Here is a 21,915-nt window from a genome sequence, read left to right on the forward strand (position 1 = left end):
TATAGGTAGCCAGGCATAGGTGCAAAAGTATTCGGCCCCCTTAAAGTTTTCCACATTTTGTCACATTACTGCCACAAACATGCATCAATTTTATTGGAATTCCATGTGAAAGACCAATACAAAGTGGTGTACATGTGAGAAGTGGATCGAAAATCATTCATCATTCCAAACATTTTTTACAAATAAATAACTGCAAAGTGGGGTGTGCGTAATTATTCGGCCCCCTGAGTCAATACTTTGTAGAACCACCTTTTCTGCAATTACAGCTGCCAGTCTTTTAGGGTATGTCTCTACCAGCTTTGCACATCTAGAGACTGAAATCCTTGCCCATTCTTCTTTGCAAAACAGCTCCAGCTCAGTCAGATTAGATGGACAGCGTTTGTGAACAGCAGTTTTCAGATCTTGCCACAGATTCTCGATTGGATTTAGATCTTGACTTTGACTAGGCCATTCTAACACATAGATATGTTTTGTTTTAAACCATTCCATTGTTGGGCTGGCTTTATGTTTAGGGTCATTGTCCTGCTGGAAGGTGAACCTCCGCCCCAGTCTCAAGTCTTTTGCAGTCTCCAAGAGGTTTTCTTCCAAGTTTGCCCTGTATTTGGCTCCATCCATCTTCCCATCAACTCTGACCAGCTTCCCTGTCCCTGCTGAAGAGATGTACCCCCTGAGCATGATGCTGCCACCACCATATTTGACAGTGGGGATGGTGTGTTTAGAGTGATGTACAGTGTTAGTTTTCCCCCACACATAGCGTTTTGCATTTTGGCCAAAAAGTTCCATTTTGGTCTCATCTGACCAGAGCACCTTCTTCCACATGTTTGCTGTGTCCCCCACATGGCTTGTGGCAAACTGCAAATGGGACTTCTTATGCTTTCTGTTAACAATGCCTTTCTTCTTGCCACTCTTCCATAAAGGCCAACTTTGTACAGTGCATGACTAATAGTTGTCCTATGGACAGAGCCTCCCACCTGAGCTGTAGATCTCTGCAGCTTGTCCAGAGTCACCATGGGCCTCTTGACTGCATTTCTGATCAGCGCTCTCCTTGCCTGGCCTGTAAGTTTAGGTGGATGGCCTTGTCTTGGTAGGTTTACAGTTGTGCCATACTCCTTCCATTTCTGAATGATCGCTTGAACAGTGCTCCGTGGGATGTTAAAGGCTTTGGAAATCTTTTTGTAGCCTAAGCCTGCTTTAAATTTCTCAATAACTTTATCCCTGACCTGTCTTGTGTGTTCTTTGGACATCACAGTGTTGTTGCTCCCAATATTCTCTTAGACAACCTCTGAGGCCCTCACAGAGCAGCTGTATTTGTACTGACATTAGATTACACACAGGTGCACTCGATTTAGTCATTAGCACTCATCAGGCAATGTCTATAGGCAACTGACTGCACTCAGATCAAAGGGGGGCAAATAATTATGCACACACCACTTTGCAGTTATTTATTTGTAAAAAAAAATTTTGGAATCATGTATGATTTTCGTTCCACTTCTCATGTGTACACCACTTTGTGTTGGTCTCTCATGTGGAATTCCAATAAAATTGATGCATGTTTGTGGCAGTAATGTGACAAAATGTGGAAAACTTTAAGGGGGCCGAATACTTTTGCAACCCACTGTAGTCGCCCCAGTATAGGTTAGCCAGGTAGGTGCCTCTAGTATAGGTAGCCAGTATATTTGCCTCCAGTATGGGTTAGATAGGCAGGCGCCCCTGGTATAAGTTAGATAGGTGGGTGCTCCCAGTACAGGTTAGCTAGGTGGGTGCCTCTAATATAGGTAGCCAGAATAGTTGCCCCCAGCATAGGTTAGATAGGTAGGTGCCCCCACTATAGGTTAGTTAGGTAGATGCCTCCAATATAGGTAGCCAGTATAGTTGCCACCAGTATAGGCTAGCTAGGTAGGTAGGTGCCCCCAATACAGGTTAGATAAGTAAGTGCCCCCAGTATAGGTTAGATAGGTAGCTGCCCCCAATATAGGTTAGATTGGTAGCTGCCCCCAGTATAGGTTAGATAGGTAGCTGCCCCCCAGTATAGGTTACATTAGGTAGGTGCCCCCCAGTATAGGTTAGATAGGTAGCTGCCCCCCCCCCCCCCCCAGTATAGGTTAAATAGCTGCCCCCCAGCATTGGTTAGATAGGTAGCTGACCCCCAGTATAGGTTAGATTAGGTAGCTTCCCCCCAGTATAGGTTAGATTAGGTAGCTTCCCCCCAGTATAGGTTAGATTGGTAGCTGCCCCCAGTATAGGTTAGATTAGGTAGGTGCCCCCCGTATAGGTTAGATAGGTAGCTGCTCCCCAGTATAGGTTAGATTAGGTAGCTGCCCCCAGTATAGGTTAGATTGGTAGCTGCCCCCCAGTATAGGTCAGATAGGTAGCTGCCCCCAGTATAGGTTAGATTGGAAGCTGCCCCCCAGTATAGGTTAGATAGGTAGCTGCCCCCAGTATAGGTTAGATTGGAAGCTGCCCCCCAGTATAGGTTAGATAGGTAGCTGCCCCCCAGTATAGGTTAGGTAGGTGCTCCCCAAGTATAGTTTAGATTAGGTAGCTGCCCCCAGTATAGGGTAGGTAGGTAGGTCCCCCCCATAATGGAGCCCGACCTCTCCCTCCCTTCCTCTCCCCGGGCCTCCCTCCGTGCTCCCCCCTCAGATGCAGAGTATTGCGCAGGGAAACGCTGTAAATAGCTACTCACCTCCCTGGTTCCAATTGTCGATCACTCACTTGCCGCCGGTCTCCTGCTCTGCATAGACGCGTACATCACTTATCTTATAAATGATGATTTGGGATCGATTGTCAGTACCCCCGATTGTATCCGTTTCAACTTCATTGCATTTTCCATAAATAACCTTGCGTCTGTTTGCAAACATATGGCGTGTTCAACCCTCCCCCTACACATTATAATGGAGCCAAAAATTGACCCCTCACCCCAGAATCAGCATCAGCAGACACATGGCAGCCAATCAGATATCCCTCCCACCTGGACCGCCTCCCCTGCCCCCACCTATCAGAAAGCCAGCACAGCAGCCATTTTGCAGTCTGTGTTTGGCTTCTGTGAAGGAGACTAGGGACAGAGCATTTCTGCAGATAGGGAAAGCGTTAGCTAGACCTGTGTTCTGTGTCCCCAGTGGAGTTTCTACATAACCCCCAGAGCTCTAAAGACTGTGTTTTGATCTTGTGATATTGCTGTTCAGTGTGTCCACGTGGTGCACTTTAGCTGTTGCAGAGGTGCAGTCAGTGCTTAGTGCTAACGGAGCAAGCTACATACTAGATATCATATTAGTAGTAGTACATCTGTGCAAAGACAAAGCACACAGTATTCTGCTTTTCTCTTTTGTTGAGTTTTTTGGGGGTTTGAGATCTCCATTCTCCAAAAATACAAGCAGCTTCAGCAGGCTGCATACTGCATAGTCCTTCTATTCAAAAACAAAAGTATTTTTAAGACTGTGCTTATTTTGTTTTTTAAAGAAGCAGTGGGTGAGATACTGTTGCTGTGTACTTAGTGTGTCTATGCCATAGTGCAAGGTTATGAGTTGTCCGCCATCCAGTGTACTTTCAGAGCAAGCCTTCAGTGCCGCCGGAGAGGTGGTAACAGACAAGTAGAGATGGCCCGAACGGTTCGCCGGAAAACAGTTCCGGCGAACATCAGCTGTTCACGTTCACGGCGGGTAGCAAAAAGATAGAGATGTTCGATGTGCCCCCTTTACCTCGTCATTGGGCTAAACTTTGACCCCTTACATCATAGACAGCAGACACATGGCAGCCAATCAGGCTGCACTCACCCACGGACCTCCGCCCCCATAAAAAACGCAGAAGCGCCGGCCATGTTCTCAGTCTGGTGCTGCTGCTGTAGTGAGTGGAAGGGAGAGACATTGCTGCAGAGACAGGGACAGTTAGCTAGGCGCTTCGGTTTATCGCTGAAAGCACCCCAAATCGAAACCTCTTTTGAGAGCTCATATTGTTCTATTTGTTGTTTTTTTTGTGTGTGAGACACTGGTCACACTGCATAAAGGCCAGCCACAGTCATTGCTGGGCTGTGTAGTTCTACTATACGCTTCTATCTATATTGCAAGCAAGCCAGCACACTGTCTATCATAAGCTGTGCTTAGCTTGCTACTGTATCTGTTATTGATATCTGTTTGTGTGGGTTACACACACTGCATACAGTCCACAGTCATTTGCTGGGCCTTGTAGTTCTACTATCTTCTAACTATTGCAAGCAAGCCAGCACATAGTCTATCATAAGCTGTGCTTAGCTTCACACTGTATCTATTGTATATTTGGATGGGCCCCCCCCCCCCCATAGGTGCCAAATAATCGTAATGGGGCAGCGTTTCACTGTAAATTAATTGTAAAGTGGGCAGCATTTTACCAGACAATCGTAATGTGGGCCAGAAAATCGTAATGTGGGCAGAGTTCACCAGAAAATCGTAATGTGGGCCTTTAGAAAATCATAATGTGGGCAGAGTTCACCAGAAAATCGTAATGTGGGCACCAGTCACCAGAAAATTGTAACGTGGACAGCATTCACCAGACAATCGTAATGTGGGCAGCGTTCACCAGAAAATCATAATGTGGGCAGAGTTCACCAGAAAATCATAATGTGGGCAGAGTTCACCAGAAAATCGTAATGTGGGCACCAGTCACCAGAAAATCGTAACGTGAGCAGTAGTCACCAGAAAATTGTAACGTGGACAGCATTCACCAGACAATTGTAATGTGGGCAGCGTTCACCAGAATATCGTAATGTGGGACAGAAAATCGTAATGTGGGCAGCAGACACCTGAAAATCGTAATGTGGGCAGCAGACACCAGAAAATCGCAATGTGGGCAGCAGTGACCAGAAAATCGTAATGTGGGCAGCAGTCACCAGAAAATCGCAATGTGGGCATCAGTCACCAGAAAATCCTAATGTGGGCAGCAGTCACCAGAATATCGTAATGTGGGCAGCAGACACCTGAAAATCGCAATGTGGGCAGCAGACACCTGAAAATCGTAATGTGGACAGCAGACACCAGAAAATCCTAATGTGGGCAGCAGTCACCAGAAAATCCTTATGTGGGCAGCAGTCACCAGAAAATCGCAATGTGGGCAGCAGTCACCAGAAAATCGCAATGTGGGCAACAGTCACCAGAAAATCGCAATGTGAGCAGCAGACACCTGAAAATCGCAATGTAGGCAGCTGTCACCAGAAAATCCTAATGTGGGCAGCAGACACCAGAAAATCATAAAGTGGGCAGCAGACACCTGAAAATCGTAATGTGGGCAGCAGACACCTGAAAATCGTAATGTGGGCAGCAGACACCTGAAAATCGTAATGTGGGCAGCAGACACCAGAAAATCGTAATATGGGCAGCAGACACCAGAAAATCGTAATATGGGCAGCAGACACCAGAAAATCATAATGTGGGCAGCAGACACCTGAAAATCGCAATGTGGGCAGCAGACACCAGAAAATCGTAATGTGGGCAGCAGACACCAGAAAATCGTAATATGGGCAGCAGACACCAGAAAATCGTAATGTGGGCAGCAGACACCTGAAAATCACAATGTGGGTAGCAGTGACCAGAAAATCGTAATATGGGCAGCAGACACCAGAAAATCGCAATGTGGGCAGCAGACACCTGAAAATCATAATGTGGGCAGCAGACACCTGAAAATCACAATGTGGGTAGCAGTGACCAGAAAATCGTAATATGGGCAGCAGACACCTGAAAATCCCCCTGCAGTGACGTCAGCGGCGGCGGGATACATACCTTCTTCCTTGCGTTCCATCGCCGCCTTCTCGCTCTAGCGGCTGCCGTCACTTCCGCTTCCGGAAGTGACGTCAGCCGCTAGAGCGAGAAGGCGGCGATGGAACGCAAGGAAGAAGGTATGTATCCCGCCGCCGCTGCTGCCCGCTGCCCACACACATTCACTAGCTGGAGGGGGGCGCAGAGGGGAGAGCCCCGAGGTGAGGGAGAGGGGGGAACTTCCCCTCTCCCCGCCGACTGTGGGCAAGGCTTTCCCCTCATGCTGCCACCCCTCCAGCCCCCAAAAAACGGCCCCGAGCGGGCCCCGGGGGGGGGGGGGGGGGGGCGGGCCCCCCCCGCGGGCGCAGGCGCTGCAGGGCCTATTGCTACGCCCCTGAGGATATCTCTCTGTGTGTGTTACACAGAGTACACAGCCCTGCGTTATACAATTACACACAGCTGCTGTGTATTTGACACTGATTGTGTGCCTCTTTGTAATTACACACACTGTCTACCACTATTGAATATTCTTAGTACTACTGCATTCCCCCAATATAGAAAAATAACAGGCAGAGGCAGGCCACCCTGCAAGTCTTTTCGGGGTTGTGCTGGTGTGATTTTGTGTGGCCCTCGACCAATGCACAGTGTTCAGAGGGCACGTACCCTCAACCCACAAAATTCCGAGGACGTAGTTGACTGGTTCCGAGTACGTAGCTTCCGCATGGAGCCGTGACATACCTTCCTCCTCCTGCTCTGATTCAGGCACCCCACAACTACTTACCACTCAGCCGGCAGCCACCACCACCACTACTACTAGCAATACAGCCGCTCCACTTCAGATGTCGCAGGACTTATTCACATGTTTGTGGTGAATTTACTGATCCACAACCATTATTGTTACAAGATTAAGGTGTTAAGGATGTTACGCCACCTAATATGTCTCAGTTAGGCGTCACTACACACATGAACGTGTGTACATTTTTTGGATAAATGACATTGACATTTAAAAAAAAACAAAAAACAAATACTCTTTTTTTATAAATAACAATGACCAAGCTGGTCCGTTCAGTTGAGTGCACATGCAGCACCGGCACAGCTAAAGGGCCTTACAGACCTGTTACCGCCCAATCTCGCATGGTTGCATGGTCGCATAACTAGTTAGCATGGTGGAGCTCTAGGGCCTCTGTTATCACTGTATTGTGTTTGCACCATTGCATAGCTGTGTGTCGTGTGATACTCCACAGACAGAACACTGACACTGAGGGGTCTGGGGGGAGGAGGAGACCTTTTGTGACCTCAGTCAGGAAGAGGAGCTGGCTATATCGGCATCCATCCTTGTTCAAATGGTGTCTTTCATAGAGATGGCCTGAACGGTTCGCCGGCGAACGGTTCCTGGCACACTTCCGTGGTTCGTGTTCGCGGAGACCTGCAAACTTTTGCGGAAGTTCGATTTGCCCCCATAGTGCATCATTAGGGTCAACTTTGACCCTCTACCTCACAGTCAGCAGGCACATTATAGCCAATCAGGCTACACTCCCTCCTGAAGCCACTCCCCCCTTATAAAAGGCAGGCAGCATCAGGCTTTTCACTCACTGCAGTAATTAGAGAAGGGAGAGCTGTTGCAGACTCTTATAGTGAAAGCTTAGTTAGGCTCTTGTAGGCTTGTTAGCTTGCTCCTTGCTGATTCCTATTGCTAAAAAAACACCCAACAACAGCTCTTTTGAGAGCTAATCTTGTTCTTGTGATCTATTTTTTTGTGTGTGTGGCCCACTTGCATTATATACAGCCCTGTCAGTCAGTCGCAGCTGGCCTTTGACCCCTTGGTGGTATAATTATTACTGTGCCAGGTGCAGATTTGTAATACCCATCATTCAGTGCACCCACCTACCTACGTGAGCGCACGCAGTGTCACTGTGCCTGTCCGGTACCTGTCTGTGTGTGACAGGTGCACATTGTAATACCCATCACTGCATATACCTACCTGTTGTTTACTTCAGTGCACCCACCTACCTACGTGAGCACGGCCAGGTACATTACTTATACAGCAAATGGGTCCTTACTTGGATGTGTGGTGGTGGTAGCCGGTTCTCAGGCTCCCACTCCGGACCGGAATTGAACCCTAATTCCCCGGCCATTACCCGTGGTCACAATGGCAGACTTGCCCTCCATAATAGATTCTCGTTGAAGGTACTGAACAGCAAGCAGAAAATGTAATTTTAAAAAAATAGATGTAAGCTTTAACAATGGAAGAGAAAGAACCATTGAAAGTTGATAAGGCAGTCAGACATCGCCTGATATCACTGAGGAAGAGCAATCTCGCCATGGTGCGCAGTATTCCAGCACTGCCGTAGCTACGCAAACAGCGGTTTGCGGTGCGTTACACAGTGAGTTTGGTGTGTCAGTGTGAAGCAGTACTCTAATTACACTCCCTGATTGATGTATACACATGCAAGATGTTTTAAAGCACTTTAGGCCTGCAATTTAGCATTCAATGTGATTCCCTTAAAACGCTGCTTTGCGTTAAATCCAGATTTTTCCCCGGGACTTTTGCCGTCTATCCCACTGCTCCATGCAAAAACTCAGATGTTCAACCCCTTGAAACATCTTTTCCATCACTTTTGTGGCCAGCATAAGTGTTTCTAGTTTTCAAATTTCTCCTCCCCACTGAAGTCTATTGCAGTTCGCGAAAGTTCACGCGAACCGAACTTTTGCAGAAAATTGCGTTTGCGGTTCGCGAACTGAAAATCAGAGGTTTAGGCCATCTCTAGTCTTTCATGCTGTCCTGCCTGTTGAGGGAGGGACCCATAAAAATAGTTAAAGGAGAACGACCTGTAGTGGGTGGCAATTCTACTAGACCCTCGCTGTAAGCACAAAGTGGTGGAACTGTTAGCAGAGGTCTCACCACTTTTAAACACTTAGCTCCTCTTGATGTTTGTATGCCTCCCTCAGCAAGCTTACTGTGATGCCCAAGCCCGGTTGAGTGGGAAACTTCCACAAAGCACATTAACTGTTGTTTGGTTTATTTTGTATTGTTATACCCCCCCCTCCCCCCCAAAAAAAAAATTAAACAAAAATAAAGAATATTTCAATCTAAATCAGTTTTGAAAGAGATCTAGAGCATGATCCCTGGGCAGAACAATAAAAACAAAAGGAAAGGCTATTCAAAGCAAAATAATTGTGTGTGCAATGGGCAAAAAATGATGCCGGTTGTTCCCAACACTTAAAGAAAAATGAGCTTATCACACAGCTGAAAGGAAGGCTCATGGTGAAGGAGCTGCCCGGACAGGAAAGCCAGCTTGTGGACATATTTGCAGGGTGCTGGCACTCGGATGGTCCCAGGCCATTTCCAGTACATGTGGCACAATTTGAAAGTCCGCCTTTGTAGATGGTCAGGGTTGAGCTTTGCAGTGTTCATCATCATATATATCGTGAGTGGGAATGCCTTATCCTTGCATGACATCGTGGGAGAGCAGGAAGAAATCCACCCAGTCGCGGTTGGTGGTGGTGACAGTGTGGTCCAAAACGGTACAAAAGAGCAGGGATGACAAATACTCAGGATGCAGAGCAGTACAGATTGTTACTGATCCTTTTCTGCATTATGTTGACAATTATGCAAGAGGAATAATTTTCAAAAGTACCAAAGTAGGTCTGCAACTGCGGGATCTCATAATTCTGCACTGTGCTGAGCTGTCCATCTGACACTCCATCTCGGTACACCACAATCTTCTCTGGCAGCGCACAATTTACCTCGTAGCATTTCTGAAGAGAGCGGCCACAATTTACAGCTTCAAGCCATCCATAATATCCTGATGTGGTCACTGAAAGACTACACAGAAGTAGCAGCGGGTCTGGCAAGAATTTATGCTGGCCACAAAAAAGCCTGTCACTGAACGGGAACTCCAACTGGCATCATGGTAGATCCATTCTGATCACCATCAGATTGGATGAGATGAGATGGAGGACACCATTTTACTAGGGCAGGAACAGTGCAACTGTTCCTGCCCTAGTAAAAGGGTGTCCTCCATCTCATAAAAGGGTGTCCACCATCTCATTCCAGCTCTGTTTCTGAGTTTTAAAGGTGCAGCTGTACAAGAAGTTAAGCGGAGTGTAAAACATCATACTAAGCGATTCTAGCTGGTCTGTACTGTCAGCCCAGCTGTCCAGTGAGCACAACTTATACTAGCATTATATGTGGGTGCACTGACACTGTCTGTGGAGGAGGAAGGATCACTGTGGTTAATACAGCTTGTGGAGGAAGCGATTTACCCTGCTGCATACCGGATTACGCTTTGTGCCCTCCTGTCTTTTCTGTTTGAGCTACTGTATATACAGGGAGAAGCACAAGTGTTAGAGCCAGACTTCTGCATTTGAATGTGGCTTTGCTGATATACAATTTTATCAGCCATTGAACATCGGTGAGAGTATATTTTACTTCTATTCCCTAGGAGTGATTATGATTTTGTGCTTTGGACTGGTCCAATAAGATTGCTATAGAGACTCTAAAATGTTTGTGGTGGACTTTCTTATTTATACTACCAAGGGCTATAATTAGAGTGTGTATTGAGGGGTCAAGCACATATAGGGTGTGAGCGCTGTACATACATTTGTCTACACCCCTAAATATTGTCTGTAACCTTAACTAATGTACAACGCTGAGTAATATGTTGGCGCTTTATAAATACAATAAATAAAGAATAAAAAAATACAGTGCCAGAAGTTAGGGTAATATTGCTGTTTGATGTCGTGAGCCAACTGAGCAAAGTAATGTATAGCAGCTAGCGCCTAAAGATATATAAAAATTGAAAAATGTTAATCAAAAAGAAAATCAAATTCACATATATAAGAATACAATGGGACGCATGGTGCTTAGGCGCCCCCCAGTGGTCAAACATATGAACGTACCAAAATAGAATTGAATAGAACAGTGATGGCTAACCTTGGCACTCCAGCTGTGGTGGAACTTCAAGTCCCATGAGGCATTGCAATACTCTGACAGCTCTAAGCATAACTCGGGGAGGCAGAGGCATGATGGGATTTGTAGTTTTGTCACAGCTGGAGTGCCAAGGTTAGCCCTCACTGGAATAGAACAAGACCAGATTAATAAGTACATACATCAAAATGGCCCAAGAGGGCACAAACCATTGGGACTGTGCACCACAGCAAATATATGGGGAATAAAAGGAACATGTGCAGGAGGCTCCAAAGATATATAAAGAAAATATGTACCACCTGCTCACCTCAGATGGCACATGAAGATAGGCAGAGCCGGGACAAGGTCCTCCAGCACCCAAGGCTGAGACACCAAAGAGTGCCCCTCCATCCCTCCCACCCCAGCCATCACACACTGATTGCTATTAGACTAAGAGGCGCCACAGGGCCCACAACCTCCCCAACACCTTAATATGTAGTTATCTGGCTTGCAGTCACTGCCATGTATTCCCCTTTTCTTATTTCTTTCTGATTCAAACACAATTAAGCATGACAGCTGAATGAATTCTGCGCCCTAATCTTGGCTACCTATACTGGGGGGACCTATACTAAGTGCAACTAGACCTGGCTAACCTATACTGCGCGCACCCATACCTTGCTCGGGGGGGGGGGGTGCATTTTTTACACCATCGCCCTGGGTGCATTTTAACCTAGAAACTGCACTGGTTACGCACCATGCCATGAGTAGCCCCCTCCTGTGAAAAGTGGCTCATGTCAGAAGGGTCTTGAGTGTTGGGGCCTTTCGGGCAGTTCTACTTGCATATGGTGGGGGATTTTAATTGTTTTTAATTGTTTTGTTGGATATATCCTTAATACATTTTGACAATTTTTCACCAACTGTGGATGTTTTGGTGTTGTAAGATCTGGTGGCCCTCATGGCGGCATAAACGACAAGACCCACGCTGAGGCGCAAGCCTCTGGGTCTCAGCCTGTCTCTGACGTTACTGGAGCGCATGGCCCTCAGCCCCCATTAGATAAGCGACCAACGTGCTCTCAGTACGCGCTCCACCGCCGTAAACATTAACCACATTTGTGCTTTGCATGTCAGCATCTCTGCTGACACTCTCTCTGCTTATTGGTCACTTTGGATTCCTTTACTTTCTGATTGGTTAGTCCTAGTATAAATGAAAGGTGAGCGCCCTCTGTCATCGCCCATGATAGCCTATGCTGGGCTTGTTGCTGAGATTGCGCTCATAACAAGTGCTTTTCTTGCTGCCGACTTGTGTCTGTCTCTTGACTAAGTTTCTTCCAGATTGCTTTACCGTTACCGACCCAGCCTGAACCTGACCACAATTCTGTATTGGATTACCTGTTGACGACCCTTGCTTGTTAAAGGATTTCCATGAACGCTGCCTGGACTGACTCCGGCCTGTTTGATCACGCAACTGTCTAGTGATTATATCTCTGCCACTACCTCCTATCTTGCCATCGTCTGGATTGCCCCAGCCTATAGGCCTCAGGTGGCTATTCAGTATACTGTGTTTGCATTGCTCATTACTGTGTTTGGTGATTGCTGTCTGCCGGTTTGTATGCTACATCTGCCTGCAGGGCATTGTAGTTTTTAGTAGGCAGGAGTTTCCGCAGGCGTTAGGGCTGAGTTATAGGTCAGTCATATGAGCATACAGCCTGACTCATAGCAGGTGACCAGACAAGCCTAACAGGTGTGATATATTATTGACAGTCCCTATGGAGGGCACCTTTTCTTGATAATTCCAATTTGTTGTTTTAGCCCTCAAAGGGACATATTACTACGTGTTAGCTCTGTTTTTTTAAATAACAGTGATAACAGGGGTGACTGACAACACAATACAGGTAATAAGCAATAAGATACACAACACAATACAGGGAGTAATACAATGCCAGATCATACACTGGAGTGATAGTCCCAATAATACAAGTTCACATTATGCTGTGGGTAAAGTGCACAATCAAATATGATACACATGGAGACAGGGCCCTGCCAAAGGCTCACAATCTAATTGGATGACACTTTCCTATACTGCAAAAAAGCCTCCCAATTGAATGTATTTCATGGCATGCTAAGATCATTTTGGATCTCCAGAACTATGTGCCAAATAACATCTACAACTAAGCTGCAACCAGAAATTCAATATTAGTAATAAGAAAAAGATATACCTTTCATTTGGGTTTTTATCTTTATTTGTGTCTCCAGCCAGTGGCGTAGCTAAGGAGCTATGGGTCCGGGTGCAAGTTTTACATGGGGCCCCCCAAGCACTCTATCCATAACAATTGATACAGAGGCAGAACACCAAAACCTGCAAAGGACAACCACAGTGTCAGAGGTGCAAGTAGGGGATGGGAAACAGTTTGTTAATGATTACCACTATTTAAAGCATCTATAGAAGTGATTATTACCAACACAGGGCCAATAGAGAGCTAATATTGCGCTTGAGAGAGGGCCCCTTGGACCCCCTCTGACCCAAGGGCCCCAATGCGGCTGCTACTATTGCAATGCCATTGTCTCTAGCTGTGGTATTCTCTCTCACTTCCTAAGAGAAAAGTGGCTAAAGATATAATAATGATAAGATACCAGATAAGAACCACAACCACAATATATTGTAGAGTGAGAAAAGGGTAGAACCTCAAAATTCTAAAGGTAACACGGAAGGAAAGAGGGAAAGAATCTCTCTCTCCTCCCCCCCAGCCACAAGACAAGAGTCCCATTCAATTTACTTTTACTCTGAATTTTATCATAGGAGATATTATCACACCTTATCAATAAAACACGTTTTAAAATAATTTTTATATTACTTCTTTTTGGTAGTTTTTAATTGCCAGGTGCTGAAAAATTATTTTGTTGATGAAAAGACAATATTTGCACTAAACCAGTGCAGAATAGGCACTTACAACCCAAATAATTTAAGTGTGTGACAAGTGATGATCATAATCAGCTAATTACGATTATGCAAAATTTTGCCTTTTTTTTTTAACTACGCCCATCCGTAATTCCGATTTGTAAATTGAATGGAGTGTAATCCATTCGTAATTTCATGTAATTTTCATGTATTGTTTGCATTTTTTAGTGCCAACTTTAGCGGTGATTCGAATAGCAAAGTCCTCATACATGCTATTGTCACCAAAATTGCTACATACTGTATGTTACGGAGAATAATGGGTAAAAGTCAAAAAAGACCTTATAGTTTTTCAGAAAATTGATTTTTAAAATGGAAAAGGAAAATGGTTTTTAAACTGTTCTGGCCACCTAAAATCGGAGGTTCGGGCCATCTCTAGTTGGTAATGGCTGCTAAAGGCAATGGAACAAGTTGCCTGAAGGTATAGTGAATCTTAGGCTGATAGAGGGCCAGCAATTATCAGGCGATAATCCTTACAGTCACTCTTACTTCCAGCTGCTATGGATACAGCTTGCCACCCTACAGCAGACCACTCAACCCAGCCAATGCAGGAAGTCCTTCCGAGCAGCCAGTGCAGCTGAGGGAGTTCTCTGGATGCAGAGCAGGATGTGACCCTGCACCCCTGGCTATGGAGTTGGTCTGTCTGTCTGCCCCTAGCGTGGGAGGACCATATAGCATGCTTATGACCAGTGCTGGTCGTAATGGAGAAAGCTACGCTTACGGATCATTACGCGTAATTTTACGCAATTACGCATTACGAAATTACGCTTACGGCAAAGACAGTCAATTTCGGTACATGTCTATAATTACGCATAGCACTTACGCAATTACGCGTAAGTATACCGTAATTCATGTAATTACGTTATAGGTTTACGCGTAAAATCCTACTAGCAATTAATGCGTAAGGTCATGCAGCCAAGCGGAAAAGTTGACTCATGGATCAATGTTAGGTAGCCGCCGACTTTAAGGGTTAATAGCAAAGCCCCCTTAAGTGCTAAGAGCCTCAAATTTGGAGAATATATTAAGGAGATCAGAAGGAATAAGAGGAAAAAATTTTTTTTCAAAAAGACCTTATAGTTTTTGAGAAAATCGATGTTAAAGTTTCAAAGGAAAAATATATACATTTAAAAACCCGCCGACTTTAACGGTTAATAGCAAAGCCTGCTTAAAATTTAGGAACACCAAATTCACAGGGTATATTAAGGGGATCAGTGGGAATAAGAGGAAAAATTTTTTTTTCAAAAAGACCTTATAGTTTTTGAGAAAATCGATTTTTAAGTTTCAAGGGCGAAAATGTCTTTTAAATGCGGAAAATGTCAGTTTTTTTTGCACAGGTAACAATAGTGTTTTATTTTCATAGATTCCCCCAAGTGGGAAGAGTTTTACTTACTTCGTTCTGAGTGTGGGAAATATAAAAAAAAAACGACGTGGGGTCCCCCCTCCCAGACCTCTTTAACCCCTTGTCCCCCATGCAGACTGGGATAGCCAGAATGCGGAGCACCGGCCGCGTGGGGCTCCGCACCCTGACTATACCAGCCCGCATGGTCCATGGATTGGGGGGTCTCGGAAGGGGAGGGGCAGCCAAGCTTTCCCCTCCCCCTCCGAGCCCTTGTCCAATCCAAGGACAAGGGGCTCTTCTCCACCTCCGATGGGCGGTGGAGGTGGAGGCCGTGATTTCCTGGGGAGGGGTTCATGGTGGCATCTGGGAGTCCCCTTTAAAAAGGGGTCCCCCAGATGCCCACCCCCCTCCCAGGAGAAATGAGTATAGAGGTACTTGTAGTACCCCTTACCCATTTCCTTTAAGAGTTAAAAGTAAATAAACACACAAACACATAGAAAAAGTATTTTAATTGAACAAAAAACATAACCACGAAAAAAGTCCTTTAATATTCTTAATTAACCATTAATACTTACCTGTCCCTTTAAAAGCCAGTTCCCACGCAATATCCTCGGAAATATACTAATCAGTTACAATGTAACAAAGTTATTACAATGTAACAACTTTGTTACTTTGTAACACCACCGCACCCGACGTCACTCGCCGCTCACCCGCCGGCCACCGCATACACGCTAGTCCCCGCCGGCTCCCGCCGTCCACTCCGCCCACACCTGTCACTCATATACATGCTGGCACCCATGGGTGCCAGCATGTATATAGGTGACATGTGGGAGAGGCGGGGAGGGCAGCGGAGCCGGCGGGGACTTAGCGTCCCTTCACCCGACAGAGCTCTGAGCTATATTAGCTCAGAGCTCTCGAAAGCATCTTTGTATTTGGGCTCCAAGGAGCCCCATTGGTCCTTAGCAGACCAATGGGGTTCCTTCAAATCAGAAGGAACCCCATTGGTCTGCTAAGGACCAATGGGGCTCCTTGGAGCCCAAATACAAAGATGCTTAGAGAGCTCTGAGCTATAGCTCAGAGCTCTGTCGGTCCGTGCAGCGCAGACGTGGTGGCGGCGGCGGCGGTGAGTGACGTCGGGTGCGGCGTAGTTACAATGTAACAAAGTTGTTACATTGTAATAACTTTGTTACATTGTAACTGATTAGTATATTTCCGAGGATATTGCGTGGGAACTGGCTTTTAAAGGGACAGGTAAGTATTAATGGTTAATTAAGAATATTAAAGGACTTTTTTCGTGGTTATGTTTTTTGTTCAATTAAAATACTTTTTCTATGTGTTTGTGTGTTTATTTACTTTTAACTCTTAAAGGAAATGGGTAAGGGGTACTACAAGTACCTCTATACTCATTTCTCCTGGGAGGGGGGTGGGCATCTGGGGGACCCCTTTTTAAAGGGGACTCCCAGATGCCACCATGAACCCCTCCCCAGGAAATCGCGGCCTCCACCTCCACCGCCCATCGGAGGTGGAGAAGAGCCCCTTGTCCTTGGATTGGACAAGGGCTCGGAGGGGGAGGGGAAAGCTTGGCTGCCCCTCCCCTTCCGAGACCCCCCAATCCATGGACCATGCGGGCTGGTATAGTCAGGGTGCGGAGCCCCACGCGGCCGGTGCTCCACATTCTGGCTATCCCAGTCTGCATGGGGGACAAGGGGTTAAAGAGGTCTGGGAGGGGGGACCCCACGTCGTTTTTTTTTTATATTTCCCACACTCAGAACGAAGTAAGTAAAACTCTTCCCACTTGGGGGAATCTATGAAAATAAAACACTATTGTTACCTGTGCAAAAAAAACTGACATTTTCCGCATTTAAAAGACATTTTCGCCCTTGAAACTTAAAAATCGATTTTCTCAAAAACTATAAGGTCTTTTTGAAAAAAAATTTTTTCCTCTTATTCCCACTGATCCCCTTAATATACCATGTGAATTTGGTGTTCCTAAATTTTAAGCAGGCTTTGCTATTAACCGTTAAAGTCGGCAGGTTTTTAAATGTATATATTTTTCCTTTGAAATTTTAACATCGATTTTCTCAAAAACTATAAGGTCTTTTTGAAAAAAAAAATTTTCCTCTTATTCCTTCTGATCTCCTTAATATATTCTCCAAATTTGAGGCTCTTAGCACTTAAGGGGGCTTTGCTATTAACCCTTAAAGTCGGCAGCTTTTTTATATTATACGGGAGCGTAATATTACGCGATTACGGCAGACTGTGTAATTTCAATGGGAGTTTACTGTCTTACGCGTAATTTGTTACGCATAAAACGTAACCCTATGGTCTACGCGTAATTAAGTACGCGTAATACCGTAACCTTACACGTAACGCTTACGGTGCATTTGTAGTGAATTACGATGCGTAATTACGCTAATGCGTAATTTCGGCCCAGCATTGCTTATGACAGTAATGGAAGATTTTATAATGTAGAAGGAATAAGTCCTGCACTATGCTTTCTTGTTTTAGAAAGGAGGTACACCCTCCGAAACGTCACTGTGATACATGTCAATTATGTCTTAAAGGAAACACGAGGTGAAAATAAACTGATCAGATAAACAATTGTATCTATTCTCCTAATAAAAATGATTTTTCTTTAGATATTCCAGTTTTATTTTATTTTTAATTCTACTTTTTAAGTATTTACTGTCTTATTTCTCTGCTCAATGACACATGCATTGAAGTATGCCAGAGCTAAAATATATGAACTATTGACCCTAATTATCTCTTCTTCTCTGCTCTCAAAAGCCCTTTTCTGCCAGGAAAGTGTTTGATGGTTGCAATTCTTTATTAGAGAGGGTTACACTATAGTCTGACCTAGTACCGACCCAGACAGAAACTGCATACCGACCCAGACAGAAACTGCAGGTATGCAAAGGTACTTGCATACCTGATCTTTAACTCTGTCAGGCCGGGAAATAAATAAAAAAAGGAACACAGCATAGTTATTTGTGTGCTTGACACTGTACATACCCATGTCTATTTCATCATGTCACATGTCACCTTGTATATTCTTTAAATAAAAGAGCATAAATTATAGACTGATGGTTCCAGACTTATTCCTTCTACTTAAGTTTATTGGCTCGTAGTGCTGTCGAGCTGGCTGCCCTGGAACATCAGCACAGAAGATTGCAGAAGTGCATTTACTACATACTTGTAGATTTTATAATGGTAACATGTGGTGGTTGCTCAAGGGGTGGATATAAAGTTTATAACTGGTTAATATTATCACACCCCTCTCCTTGTCCCAGCCGGTATTTATGGTACAGGTGCTCTGTTCCTGCTCTGGCTGCCTAGAAGACACAGCGTAGAGGACAAACGTCTCAGGAAATGATGAAGCCGCTTGTCACAGCAGGTGGGTGAGATCATATATATGTCTGCCTATCAGTTACCCAGTCCAGTGTTAGAGTACGTATATATAGCCACCATCCTTGCTTCACAAGTCTAAACAACAAGCCTATTTGTAAACTGGCTGTTATCTAGCGGGTCCTGCATGTCTGTCATTGCTGCTGTTTGGATGTTAAAACATAGGAGGTTTTGTTTACAGTATAATGGTCAAAGATTTCCCTGAGATCTTGTGATGATAATTTAATGGGTTTATGGAACAGTGAATGTGTTTATTTTAAACAAAAATGTTAAAAATAATGAAAGAAGCCGGCACCATCCAAAGCTCTTTTACGTTGTTTATTTTCACACTGTCATATAATTCAGCAACCGTTTCGGAGCGTAAGGCCCTTTTACACTTAATCAGTTGCTCTCAGTTATAACTGAAAGAAAACTGATTTTCAAAGTAATGCTCATGTTTTCCTATGGCCTCTTTTACACTTTTACACTGCTATGGAAAAAACGCATACCAACGCGCACTAACGCATACTAACGCACACTAACGCAAACCAACTGATTAAGTGTAAAAGGGGCCTAAGGCATGCCTTATGCTCCGAAACGTTGCTGGATTATATGACAGTTTGAAAATAAACAACCTTAAAAAAGCTTTGGATGGTGCCGACTTCTTTCTTTATTTGATTCAACTCGAGTGGTGACCGAGGTGGCCGAGGCACGTCCGCTGAAATTACTTGGGGTGTGCAGTTCTTCTATTTTTGCAAACAAAAATATTTATGAATATGATTAGTGTTCAATGAAGATCTAAAATGGAACTTCGTTAAACTCTGCTAAAGAGCCTGATCATCTACAAGTAGCTGCAACAAAGTAGCTGTCTAGGGTCTGATGAGCGTTCAGGAACCTAAGGGCCCTTTTACACTTAATCAGTTGGTATGCGTTAGTGTGCGTTAGTACGCGTTAGTGCGCGTCGGTACGCGTTTTTTCCATAGCAGTGCATTGAGAAGAATATTTCAGTTAAAACGCATTAAGTGTGAAAGGTGCCATAGGAAAACTTGGGCATTACTTTAAAAAATCAGTTTTCTTTCCGTTTTAACTGAGAGCAACTGATTAAGTGTAAAAGGGCCCTAACTGCCTTCTTTCCTTGGTAGCAGGAATTTGGGTACCCGTAGTTAATGGATGATTTGGAGGCTCCATAGGCGCTAATCCAAATATCGTTAATACGGCACCCAAAGCAGAAATTTGGGCACCCGATAAATGTTGTTTTTAACATTAGAACAATAAAGTTTTTTAAATATGTTATCATTTTTAAAACTTGCAATGTTAAAGTTTTTGTAATATTATTTTACATTTACATTTGTGAGGATGCTTCATAACTGAATGAAAAGTGTCAGCACAAGTTTATGACAAGTCGCGTCTCACCTCCCTCAGCACTGCTCGTCTCTGCTGAGGGGGCACGGCTGACTTCATTCGGTCATGTGGGAGGTTGTGTAGTCACGCCCACATGATGTTCCAGCAGAGCGATAGGAGCAGGACGGCCGCGGACGTCACAGAATACCTGCGCAACTGCACTAGCGGCGACGAACTGCACAGACGCTGGATCTTTTAAAGCAGTGATTCTAATCGCCGTCTGATAAGGCGACCCAGGGGAGGGTCGGGCCAGCAATGATGAGTGGATTACCTTATCAGAGCGCCAGACAGTTGGAAGGAAAACGCTGACAGTCTGCCCTGAGGATTACAATGGCCATGAGGTAAATAACTTTTTTTTCATTACTCACATCGTAAGTCCTATCTGATCCACCATAACGGTTGTTGTCAATGGCCGTTGCCAAATATCGTTCACATGATCACACACTTGTACCCACGTTGCGAGATTGTGGAAACAACCATTAGCCACTCAAAAAATTGCCGGTCGTCTGTAAAATCACATAGTGAGCATTTTTTTTAATCTCTCCACTGTTCTGTGACCTTTACTTTTCATTTCCTTTCAGCTCTGCAGACCAGACGAGGCTCTGCATGTCTTGGACTCTGGCAGTTCAGGTGCGGGAACGCTTTCTTGAACTGTGTGAGCATTATAACTGACAGCACTGCACATAGTGTGAACAAGCCCTAACACTACTCCCCTCCTTCCTCCCTCAGAGCCAGTAAGAGGGCAGCAAAACGGACCAGTGATGGTCAGGTGGCCATGCACAAGACAACGATAACATTATTTAGAGAAACTTTTTGACTAAAGGGAACGTAACTTCGGGTTTACTTTGTGCAGTAAAGGTCTCGTTCTAACTAGGAAACAGAACACAAGGCAAGCTATCGCACAGCATCTGCATTACCATGCATTGCGCTGCTGATCCCATCACTACAGTGAGTAAGTCCGCATTTCGTTTTTTGCCCAAAAAGCGTGCAGAAGTGTGATTTTGCCATGCACTGCTGCGCAGCGCATACAGTCTGAACCACAGACAGTGCAGGCTACGCACTCCTGATGTTCTTGCTGATTGCACATCATACACATTGCTAAAATGCACACAGCAACACGTATAGTGTGAATGAGGCCTAGGAAGGGATGAGTGAAATTTTCTGTTTTTTATTTTTTGCAATGGGTAGATTAATCACTTACAAATAGAGTGCTTCAGAGATGAATTTACATATAATGGGGCCCTAGGCAAGGTAGTAGATTAAGGCCCCCCTTGTTTACATACAACGTGTTTCGTGGGTATATCCAACTTCCTCAGGCAACACAAGGGAGCATATAACTAATGCAGTCTGTCTCTTAGCTTAGCGCCTCTGTCTGTACTTACTTCTGCACATCCACTCTTTCCAGTACATGCTACACTATATTGGGCTCTCGGTGTCCCCCCTTTTGGAAACACCTAAAGGTCGGAGCTCACAGATACATATGTAGGTAAACTAATGATAGAAACAAAAAGACTGGGCAGCTCAGCAAAGTTTCAATCTATATAAAATACATCCTTTATCAATCTAGCCTGCACCATCCATAAGTACTATGCTCTTTTATTGTGAAGCTTTAAAGTCTCTTGCAGACTCTCACAACTTGAGAAAGGGGCGTTACGCTTCTAAATGTCGGTGATTTATGTGACAGTTTAATGTTTCAAACTTCGCAATAAAAGAGCATAATACTTAAGGTATATATCCTTTGCTACACGTTTCCTTGGTTGGTGAACCGGACAGCCGTGTGCACATCCTACCTGTTACTAGAGGACGGTGTGCATTCTTCTAACTGCTATCCTTTATCAATCTAGTAATGAAAAAAAATTTTTTTTTAATTTTTTGAAAACATTAAAAACAAAACAAAAAAAGGCCAGAAAGAATAAGAACCAGGGCTGGATTTCAGGAAACGCCATAAAGGCAAAGGCCTTGGGTTGCTGCAGCCCAAGGGGATACCTGAAGATGAAATAGGGGTTGCTACATATGAAAGAGAAGGCTGAAAATGGGGAGCAACACATGAAAAAGGGAAGCTGATGCTTAAAAGAGCTGTACATGAAAGAGAGGGGCTGCCTACATGGATGATACACATGGAAGAGGGGGCTGCCTACATGGATGATACACATGGAAGAGGGGGCTGCCTACATGGATGATACACATGGAAGAGGGGGCTGCCTAC

General features: G+C 44.8%; 1 protein-coding gene across 1 annotated transcript in view; it reads left to right on the forward strand.

Annotated features, from left to right (window-relative positions):
- The first annotated feature begins 6,360 nt into the window (after positions 1–6,360).
- LOC137522186 (galactoside alpha-(1,2)-fucosyltransferase 2-like) overlaps positions 6,361–21,915 on the forward strand; it is a 23,015-nt gene continuing 7,460 nt past the window's right edge. The window contains exons 1-2 of the mRNA XM_068242217.1: positions 6,361–6,429; positions 20,291–20,339. Of these exons, the coding sequence (XP_068098318.1) occupies positions 6,361–6,429; positions 20,291–20,339 (118 nt within the window). The remainder of the gene's footprint in view (positions 6,430–20,290; positions 20,340–21,915) is intronic.

Source organism: Hyperolius riggenbachi, chromosome 6 (assembly GCF_040937935.1).
Source record: "Hyperolius riggenbachi isolate aHypRig1 chromosome 6, aHypRig1.pri, whole genome shotgun sequence".
Classification (NCBI taxonomy): Eukaryota; Metazoa; Chordata; class Amphibia; order Anura; family Hyperoliidae; genus Hyperolius; species Hyperolius riggenbachi.